The sequence below is a fragment of the Neophocaena asiaeorientalis genome, unplaced genomic scaffold, assembly GCF_003031525.2.
Source record: "Neophocaena asiaeorientalis asiaeorientalis breed wild unplaced genomic scaffold, Neophocaena_asiaeorientalis_V1.1 scaffold226, whole genome shotgun sequence".
NCBI lineage: Eukaryota > Metazoa > Chordata > Mammalia > Artiodactyla > Phocoenidae > Neophocaena > Neophocaena asiaeorientalis.
In genome coordinates, this window is record NW_020173037.1 from 3,671,311 (window position 1) to 3,682,324 (window position 11,014).

An 11,014-nucleotide genomic window follows, 5' to 3' on the forward strand; every position below is an offset into this window, starting at 1 on the left:
AATTAATTAATGTAGACTTGGTCCAGATTTGAACTTTAATAACTTTCTATGTGTATGCATTTTGGACATCGACAGTATTGCTAACTCATCAGATATATATTTTTTGGATGATGTTAGGTCCAGGATTATAAATGCAGTTTATGAAATGAAGAGCAATTGCAGAATTGTTCTCTTTTCAAATGTTTGGAAAATCATATTGAAGTAGATACTGTAAAACACAAAGCCTTGAAATATGCTGTGCTTTTGTTACATGTTTAAGAAATATTTTTAAATGCCTCTTACAGTTTACCTCTCTTGTATCTTGCTTTATTTGAAGCATTAAAGCTTAAAGGTGAACAAGACCTTTATATATTTGGAAGCTAGGGCATCTTTCTCAAAACTTTCAGTAACACCTGGTTCATATATATACACACCACATTTTTCTTTCTTTAATTTGTGTTTAGGAAGCAGCTGGTTTCTGGATGATGTTGTGATCAAGGATCCCACAATGAGCCACGAATATGCCTTTTTCTGCCACAGGTTCGTAAGCCTGCTTTGCATTGAACACATTCATATTAGTCAGTTCCAAGTTTACGTATTTTGGAGAAATGGATAGTTTATTCAATCATTCCTGGTCACCGATGCTTTGTTGGGTAACTTTTTTGAACATTAATTTTAAGGGCTGCTTCTTCTATTTAGAAAGATATCCATTATGTTTACTATCATTCCTGATGATACAAATTTAAATCTTTTTTGGTAAACTAATATAGATTTTAAAAATATGATTTCTCTTTCTTCATCAGTAAGGAGAATGAAAATCTCGGGTAAGAAAAGTTGTTCCCTTTGGACTGAGTCTCAAATAGCTCAAAAATAATAAATGTACAAAATAAATGTTGCATGGGACTTTTTATACAACCGTGCATTGCTGACCCATGGTCACTAAGTCTTGATTTGGGGGTTATTGTCCCAACAATAGTGATAGGTTTGCTCTTTTTTTCAACACTCTCCTTACAACCAGTAATAGTTGTACATTAAATAACTGGCTATAGTTTGACCTGTAGTTGGTGGCCAAAGAACAGGATAAAATAAATTGTCCAGTGGATGTAAAATCTATGACTTTGGCAGGCTAACTGGTTGAGTAATTCGCTTGTGAGTTAGGGAAAAACATATTTCATCCTTACCTGTTAGCAGCTCCTCCTGTCTCCCTTAAACTCTCATAATCATTTAAAGTGTTTCCTTTTCCAATTTCTAGTCTGCTTTCATCAGTTAGGTATCTGTGGCTTTTTCTAACTCCTGTATCCATTATTTCTGACTCGGCTAGATAATTGCCAGTGGTTAGTGTAAATATAAATTCAGAATATACTTGATACATTTTTCTTTCCACAGATGGCTGGATCAAGGGGAGAATGATGGTAAAATTGTCAGAGAACTGTATGCCAGGGATAACAGTATCATCTCTGCAAGTGAGTGTCAGACGTGTGCTGGAAAATTCTGTTTCATGATGATTGAGGAAAGCATGGCTCTGCTGAAATTAATGCTCCTCTCTCTCCTTTGTATCCTCAGGGCAGAAGCTGGAAGTTAAGAGAAAAGAAACAGTAAGATTTTACTTTCGGCCTTAAATTATTTGGTACAAAACAGTGTTCGAACAGCTACTTGATGTGTTAAGACAGTATATAATGTTTAGTAAGTGGTGTTTCCTAGCAATTTCTTCTGTTTTCTCATACTGGTGTTGTTTGTTTATTTTGATTTTCTATTTAGTGGGCTGTGGAAAGCTGGAAGTTTATGAAAGGAAATACTCTTCAGCTCTATGTCTGTATCCAGATGGCACAGCTGATGCAGTTGGAGAGGAGACAGGCAAATATGGTAAAATCACTGGGCGAAGAATGTGGTGCCGTGGCAATTTTGGGAGCTGGAGGAAAGCAGGTTTCCAGACCCAGCTTAAAGTTTGCTTCTTATTTCTCAGACAGCTTTATACCAGTCTTAGACCATTGAAATGATTCACTATCTACATTAATACAAAGGGTCAACAGACAACAGACTTTAAACCTGGGCAGACAATACAATTATGCAGACAGCGCACCATGAAAATACTTACATTTTACCTGTATTACTTACATGAAGAATAAAATGTAGGCAACTAACATAAAGTGTTCATAGAAAACAGCAGTTGTGGCTCTTGAATTGTATGGCCATTTGAGGAATTCAGGTGGTTCTACTAGACACCGAGTACCTGTTATGTCAAAGCACCATGTTGAATACTTTGAGGACCACAGAAATGACAAAGACATTATTTGGAATTCCAGAGACTCATAATCTGATACAGAAGACAAACACATACAACAGTTCTAATAGTGGCTGTTTGTAGTGTCATAATGAAAGCACAGAGGGAAAACTAGGCAAAGAGAAATTGGATTTGTTGTTTAATATCAGCGTGTCATGAAGCCGTGACCGTAAAAATCAATGAAGAAGGAGGAAAGCCGATAATGGTAGACTTTCACCACGAACCCAAACCTCCAGCTCCTCTTGAAATTTACACCTGCACTATTTAAACAAAATTTCCCTGCTGCATCTATGGATGTAACCTTGCTGTACTTTGTTAGAAACTGCCATTCAAATAGCCTCTAGGATGTGCAGGAGACATTAACCTGTAGCATTTCCCCAAAATGTAACCTCCACCTCATATTAGAGATCCCAGGGAATAATCCAACTTTCTCTTCTATGAAAATATGTGGGAATCTAAGAATATGTCCTAGTAGCTTCTCTTTTCAAAAGGAGTCTATTTCTTAGACATTTTTCTTACCTATCGGTTCCCATTTGGGATCACTTATCTACTTAGATCAGTAAAAATGGTCCTTCATATCCTGCTCCCTGGGGCCCCTGGGGCCAAGGCTGGCGCTCTTTTTCCTTACTGAATATAGTCGACTGTATTTCCAAATGTGGTCACGAAAATGTCTCCCATTGTTAAATCAGAAACTGAAGGATCTAAGTTTTAGCCTACTTGCAGAAACCACAAGAGCACTGAGTCAAAGACCAAGACCATCATTTCTCAGAGCAACTGCCGCAGCCAGAACAGCATCTTACACTGGCTCCCCCAGCCCCCATCTCACTGTGTCAACGAAGTGAGGGCCTGATGTTATGACCGTATGTGGGTGGGTCCATGAAAGGGGAGAAATCCCCAAGTTAGGAAACTCTGATTTTATACAGAGTTGCCCATGCTTCCTTCTAGAGAAAGAGAAACAAAGCGAGATACAGAGACAGAGAAAGAAGAGACAGAGAGAACCTACCATTATTCTGGAATGTAAGCAAATCTTCTCCAGGGAAGGGAAGGAAAGGTCTTTATCTTTACTCCCCTGGAATGTTGAGGGAGAGGGAGAGAGGGAGAGAAGTAGATACCTAAGCTTTACTATGCTGGAATGTTTCCGTATACAAATATTTGCAAATGCCTTTATTCAGAGGCACTGGACCATGCAGGAAAATGACAAATGTAGGGAGACTTGTCTTCTAACACTCATCCCAACAAGCTGGTTTATAAAGGGAACCTACCAGTCCCACATCAAGAAGTGGAGCGACTTCCTCATCCCTCGCTGGGTCAGGCCTTTCCACAGGTTTCGACTAACAGAATGCAGGTGAACCCACACTGTAACCCCCAAGGTCCGCATCTTCTACCTGCACTTCTTGGATTAGTCCTTCGTGGAAGCCAGCCCGCATGATACGAATGAGCCCAGAGAGCTCTGCTGAGAGGCTCCCTGGGAAAGAAGTGGTGCTCTGACAGCCCCAGTGGATTTCTGTCTTGCAGCCAGCGCTGACAGCCAGGTGTGTGAGCCTCTGTGTAGAACGAGCTAACCGGTAGATGGTGAAAATAGAGAAATTTTACCCTTAAGTGTTCCCAGCATCTAAATATGGTAGTCCTGTAATACATAGAGCAGAAGGAGCCGTCCTAAAAAAGGCAGGTGCAGGGTAGGAGGAGTAATCTTCTTCAGCATAACTGACGTTTGCAGCAGGAGGTCATCTATGTGTGATAATTACTTGCAGCATTATTTCCTGATGTTATACGCAGTGTCCCATGAATTCATGCTCATGAATCAGTTTTCACATGCCTGGAAAGTATTGTGGTGAACAATGCTGACCCATGAACATCGTTTCAAGAAAATATTTTAAGAATATGTCTCAGATATATTGGCTTAAATTTTCACTCCACAAAAAAATGTTGTTTTATCACCATGTACCAATCCTCTATTTTGTTGTCAAGCTGGTTGTGAATTTAGGTATTTCCATACTCAGAGAGTTAGAATGCTCATTTCTTTGAGAGCTGCTGAACCATTTCTTGGCAATAGTGGACCTAAAAGCAGTTACTCAGCATGAGAAGATCTTTGAAATACCACAGGGGGCTTCATTTTATGATTACAAGCTCTTAAGTATAAAAAAAACAACACTGTACCAACATTGACAATGGCAATCAAAAACAAGTCTTCTTGTCTTTGGTGTGGGATCCTAGAACTGAAAGGAAAGGACCAGACAACCAAAGGAAATCAGTTTTTAACTCTAAACCATTGATGGCTTCTGTATGTCAGGGCCAGTTTCACAAACTTCCCATTCCCCCAAATTTCAAAAGATTTGCTATAAAATACAGATTCACATAGTTTTCTCACTTTATAGTTGTACTTTTTTTTAAAAAAAGATCATAATCTAAATTCAGATTCGTTTGACATATTCCTCAAAGGATTAAGAATGCATTTAAAAATGTACAAGGTAGCACATCACTGGAAGTTTCTAATGTGTTATTATTTTTCTGTTTTGTCTCTATGGAGCTATGTAAATAGTTGTACCAGGTTGAGTGTTTATTGGGTGCCGTGTCAGACTAGTGCATGTGGGAGAGGTGGCTGCACTCTTCAGCGTGGAGCTTGCAAAATATGTCCACAAGTTACGTGAGGCTGCCCTCTTCTAAAGGTGGGGCGTATTCCTCTCCCTCTGCGTCCCGGCTGTACTAGGTGACTTTCTGCCAGCAAGCCGAATGTAGTGGAAGTGACTGCGTGTGATTCTCGAGCCCAGGTAAGATAGGCATTGCAGATTTCTCCTGGCACTCTCTCTGGGATCGCTCGCTCTGGAGGAAGTCAACTGCCATGTCATAAGGCCATCAGGCAGCCCCGTGGAGAGGCCAACTAGTCAAGGAACAGAAGCCTCTTGCCAGCAGCCGTGTGAGGGGCCCTTTTGCACGAGGACCCTCCAGCCTTAGTCATGCCTTCAGACGACCGCAGCCCCAACCAGCACCTTGAGTGCAGCCTCACGAGAGACCCAGACCTAGAGTCACCCAGATAAGGTGTAAGCTGTGACACTGCGTGTGCCCCATTTACCTAGCCCTGCTCTGCATTGCCCCCATGGGACTCGGGGGTTGGGGGCCCGGTAGGAACCTGCAGCCCCTGCTGCCTGCTCTGCTGGGTGTAATACTCTCTCACTCCACCTGGGCCTGCTGTGTCCTTTCTGACTGAATTACGGAAGTATGGCCACCTGACTTCACAGCTGACCGCTGCTTAGGGACTGCTTGTCCGTGTGATACACTGGTGTTTTCTCTCAGGCCAGCTGTTTGTTGGATGGCGAGAGAAGAGTGGACCTAGAGCCACTAGATCGTAGGGAAGGCCTCTAGGAAGGCACAGCAAAGTAGGAGTGGTCAGAGGTTGACCTGAGCCCCTAATTTCTCTTGAATCTGATGCATGGATCCTTGGGTTTTCAGCGATTTAGACCAAGCGTGGCTAGAACACGTAAGCAGGTGCCATCTGGCCACCCCAGGCGGCTGTCCAGTGCAAAAAGGCCTCATCTTGAAAGGGCTCCCCAGTACCAGGAGGCAGTTGCGGTACTAGAGGAATGCTAATCTAGTGGGACACACTCGTGGCTCACTGTGTGACCTCTGCACTGCGGGATGGAGAAATGGCAGTGACTGACCAAAGGCGGGGCCTGCAGTGCTGCCTCCATGGTGGCTCACGTGAGCAGGTGAATCACCTCCCAACCTCACCTGGTAGATGAAGGTGAGGGAGACTGGGAGACCAGGACAGGGAAGGCAGGCCAGGCCCTGTCCCTTCCAAGGAGCTTCTAGCAGCTGTACACGAGCGGAGGGCGAGTGGCATTTTGAAATGTCAGACAGTGACGTGAGAGTCTAATACTCAAACTACAGCACAGAGCATTGATCAGAGTTAATGTTTACGGTTTTTCTTACAAACTGACTTTATTTCATCGTTCCCAAGAAATCCTGAAGGAAATTTTGCTAAAATTATGTTAAATCTATACAGTAACTTGGAAGGAATTGATGTTTTCACAGTATTCAGTCTTTTTCTTTAAGAGTTTGTCCACAGGACTCCACGTATGTGTGTGTGTATATACATTCATCTTTTCTCTCTTCACATAGGTACTACATCGTCTTATTCGTGTTGTTCCAAGGCTTTTGGTCGCTATTGTAAATAACCCCTTTTTCCATAATAAAGCTAACATATATACAAATATATAGAAATCTGTAGTTTTTATATGTTTTGTTCATTCAGTATTTATTAAGTGCCTATTATATGTCAGGCACTGGTCTAGATACATATTTATCTTGAATCGTACCACTTTACTCCACTCTAATTAAAGAGTTTCTTCAGGTTTTACAAATATAATAAATTTATCTACTACTTCCCAGTGGTTCTATCTGTCGATTGGGTTTTAAGCACTTTTCCACTGGTGAGAACATCCTTAAGAAAGTGAAATAATGTTGGTAATATTGGCATTCTCATTTTGTGGTTAATTTTAATGGGGTGTTTTTATTGTTTTTTAAGAGTTGGGTATTAGAAAAGGCATCGATAAATAATACCATTTTCTTCTGTCCCGTGTGCAGAATCAGTTGAGATAAGATAGAGAACACAGATGAATAGAAAGCAAAATCTCAGCTTTACTGCTCATGGAATCAGGGGGGGTACTGGCTCTGTTTGTGAGCCCATAGGACTTGCTAACCGTCCCCAGAATGAGACAAGCTTACCTCCCCAGATGTAGGCTCCCCTAAGGGGGCTGCGCTCGCGGGTGACGGAGAACGCTAGAGAAAGGGCCTTTGTGATGGCGGCTCCCCTGGGGTAGAAAGGGCAAAGCTGGAGTACTTAGCTCCTTTCAGTCGCCAGCCCAAGGGCTGCGCCCTGTTCTCTGGGCTTGGTGGAAGGGAACGTGAGCACGGGCATGGGGAGGGGAGGCCCCCCTTACGTTACTCGTGATCTTTCCATACTTGTCCTGTACGGTGGTAAGAGAGTCATCTATTTCTAACTTTACTAGGAACCCTATTAAGATGATTGAAAAATGAACGTGAAGACATTTCTCTTTGGCATCTACTGGATTCAATACGTTTTTTCACATTGGGCTTAGAGTTATGTTACTTGAATAAATATATTTTCTTAAAACTAAATAATATTTCCATTCTTAAACTCTTTACTCATGGTGAATAGCTCCTTAACTCTATAATTTAAATGAGGTTTCTAATTTTTTTATTTTTCAACAAGTTTTGAACACTTACCTTTTTATTTTTAATTGAAAGATAGTTGACATACAATGTTATGTTAGTTTCAGGTGTACTAGGTAATGATTTGACATTTGCAAACATTATGAAATGATCACCATGAGAAGTCTAGCATCTGTCCCCATACAAAGTTATTACAATATTATTGACCATACTCCTTATACTACATTACAAGGCTGACAAGGATATAATTACATTACATCCTTGTAACTTAATTATTATATAGCTGGAGGTTTGTACCGCTTATTTCCTTCACCTATTTTGCCTACCCCTCTACTCCCTCCCTCTGGCAGCCACCCATTTGTTCTCTGTATCTACGAGTCTTTTTATTTTGTTTTGCTTTTTAGATTTAACATGTAAGTGAGATCAGGCAGTATTCGTATTTGTATTTGGGGATCTAATTTAGTGATCTCATCTAAAGAATATTTCTGAGCGCCTGCTGTGTCCTAGGCATTGTTCTGAGTGCTGGTATATAGCTATACACAGAGTAGACAAAAATTCATGCCCCCAAGAAGCTTACATTTCAAGATAAAATGACATGTCAAGGTATACTGAAAGCTAAAAACCATCAAAGATATGATGACATAATCTTTATCATCATAATCATACAAACTAGTCACCAATGCCCAAATAATGTATATTTAATTTTATAATGTATCCATTTATTTTACCTCAAGTCTCTGAGACTTAGAGAACAGAAATGGGTTTTTACACTAGGATAATCTATCTTTCTGGAAACAGTTCCGTTGAGTGTTATTTGGGGTGGGGTGGTCTCAGGGGCTTACTGACTAGCATTGGGAAGAAGGCATTAGAGATTTTCCATGGAAGTGCCACCAGATTGCCAAGCAGCATGTAGATTATTAAGGGTTACTGGCATTCTACCTTTTGACTAATTAAATATATTTAGCTGAGAGAGATTATAGAATGTATTATTAGGAGGTTTCAATGTATAATTGAATAGGAAGAAAAGCTTTAAAAGCAAGAATTACTTGCTAATACTTAAAACGTTTTATAGGTCTCTTTGATGTTATTTTCAACAAAGGAAATGTATGCATTTTCCAAAGTCATGAAATGAGGCATCTTTCTCTGGCTCTTGACAACGGCTCTGTCACTGGAATGGTATGTAGAAATTTTTCTTTTTGCTGTTTGTCAATCGTATTGTATCCATATATACTATATTTTTGCATAAAGCATTTTTTTAAGATTATCAGTTTATGTTTTCCTTTGGCTTTTACTTTCACTTTTTTCATTGTTCTGTTTTGCCTCACTGATTTTTGAGAAACTGATACGTAAATGGTCCTAAATTTCAGCAATTAGAATTTCTACAAGAAAAAGTAGACCATTCTCTGATAGCATTCAAAATTTTAATGAACCTCCTAAAAGAGACAATCTGATGTCTCAAAGGCCCCTTGGGGGACCACGTTATTAAGGAAAAAACCAATAATTTCACATAACTATGCTTTGTTAGTCTAGGTTTGAAACGGAGCTTTTAATATATAAGGCTTTTAAAAATGTCTTAAAAATCCATGCATATTATGTATTTTGAAAAATGAGAAGGCATAGGGTAGCATGCACTGTTTTAAGTGCTTAATGTGTGTTACAGCATCAGCCTTTGTATCTGCCCTTTGGGAGAATGCATTGTTTTCCCTTTCCCACAGATGGGATGGGGAGCCTGCGCTGCCCAGGGTCTCCCAGCTAGTAGGTGTGGCAGCAGGACAGCCCAGGCCACCTGACTTCAGCTCTCATTCTGCAGCCTCTCATGTGACGTTCGTAACTTACACAGTGCTCCTTCACTCACGCGTGTAATTTGTCAGGCTGAAGTTAAGGCTAAGTGATAATCAGTCACATTCCTTCATGAAAACTTTTCTTTGCTCTGGACTTAGAAAGTTACCTCCTACTGTATTTTACAGCACATTCTGCTTAGTGAAGGTCCTAGTCAATCAGAGCTTAATAAATATGAATGTAGTGGGTATGGAATCTACCCAATTAAATTAAGAGTTCAAAAAATGTTCTGTTACTTTATTTTTCTAAAATCAAATTAAATCTACCTCTAAGCCCCTATCCCACTAGGTTGGAGAGAGAGTCCATCTTATTTATAATGAGGTTCATCTTCTTGCATGCAAGATTTCACCTGGTATGGGGTCTCAGAATAGCTGGTGACAGCTCCCTTAGCTCTAGTCCACAGCTTTTCTACTTCAGCAACTTTCCTAGAACCAGTCTTGTTGGCAGCTTGCCGGGTGAGAGACTGGATCTGGAGTCGTGTCCTCTCAGCCTGTCCGGTGCCTTAACCAGCATGAGGAGCCCCACCCCCTTCCCCTATGGGCTTCTCAGCCCGAGAAGCTAGGTTCAGGCTTTCCTGTGCACTTTGGAACTGAGGCCGGCAGCCACGTGTTGGTGTTTTAAACTCAAGTATCACTTCTTAAAGATCTTTAATAACTTGTAAAAAGCAGAGGCATTTGTTCCATTTGCTTTGGGACAGAGATAGCCAAAATGGAGAACCCGGTGAGATCTGTTGATCACGGTTTGATTGCATGGAATTTGATATTTAGATCATTAAAGAAGGGCTTTCAGTCCATTGCAGAGCGCAGTGCAGAGACGCCCCAGGCCTTTTGGAAATGAGCATGTCACGTCTCAGTTGCATGTGTTTGCCCCAAAGGCTGAGGCCCTTCCTCGGAGGCCTCGTGAGGGGGCACCCGTGCGTGAAGCAGGAGCTGAACGGAGAAAACCCTTGTCTCAAAGGGCAGACCGGGAAGGACAGGTCTGCGTGAGTCACAAGCCTGCCTTTAACAGCGAGCTCAGTCCGCCGCCACTCCCGCGAGTATAGCTGAGAGGCAGAGCAACGAGCAGAGGAGCCCGGGGGCTATCAGCACGGGGGGCGGGGGGGGCGGGGCGGCTAGCGCTGATGCCCGTGTTATCTATCGGGACCCGGTTCCTCCTGCTGGGGTCCAGCCCGCACCCCACAACACCAGGAGTGGGCCCTGGCCCCCCGGGCTCTCGCAGGCCGGAGCAGTCCGAGCGCTAGGACAAAGTGGCGGATCAGACCGCAGCTCCTGACCCTCTAGAATGGAAGTGTTTCAGTACTTACAGAACGAGTGGCTCTCCTGACGTGTGCAGTATGCTATCGGCGCCCACACACGGGGAGGTGGCTGCAATCCTTGAGGGCGGCACTGGAAATCTTGTCACTTCTTTTTTTTAAAACATCGGTAAAAATCTTCAGCTTTTAGTAAGGTTTTAGAGGTCTCCCTGGCTTATGACGTACTTAAAGGTCAGTTACATTTGTCCATCTGCCTCCTAAAATCGGGGGCTCAAACATTCTATACAGGTCTCTAGCTTTTCAGTATTTCTGTTAAAAATTCAAAGCCTGGTCTTAGAAAAATGATTGCATTGGAAAGTTATCCCTAAAAGACCTGAAATTTTAAAGAGCCTTTCCAGGAAGCCAGAGTACTCTGTAAATCACAGGAAAATGTGCCATAATTCTGGCCAAAGGTGAATTTCCTGATTGTGTAA

At 41.8% G+C, this 11,014-nt stretch overlaps 1 protein-coding gene across 1 annotated transcript in view; it reads left to right on the plus strand.

Annotated features, from left to right (window-relative positions):
- LOC112398150 (lipoxygenase homology domain-containing protein 1) overlaps window positions 1–10,331 on the plus strand; it is a 33,312-nt gene extending 22,981 nt beyond the window's left edge. The window contains 7 exon segments of the mRNA XM_024742561.1: window positions 444–519; window positions 1,366–1,442; window positions 1,543–1,574; window positions 1,738–1,786; window positions 1,789–1,842; window positions 8,523–8,626; window positions 10,164–10,331. Coding sequence (XP_024598329.1) covers window positions 444–519; window positions 1,366–1,442; window positions 1,543–1,574; window positions 1,738–1,786; window positions 1,789–1,842; window positions 8,523–8,626; window positions 10,164–10,331 — 560 coding nt within the window.
- Window positions 10,332–11,014: the final 683 nt, after the last annotated feature.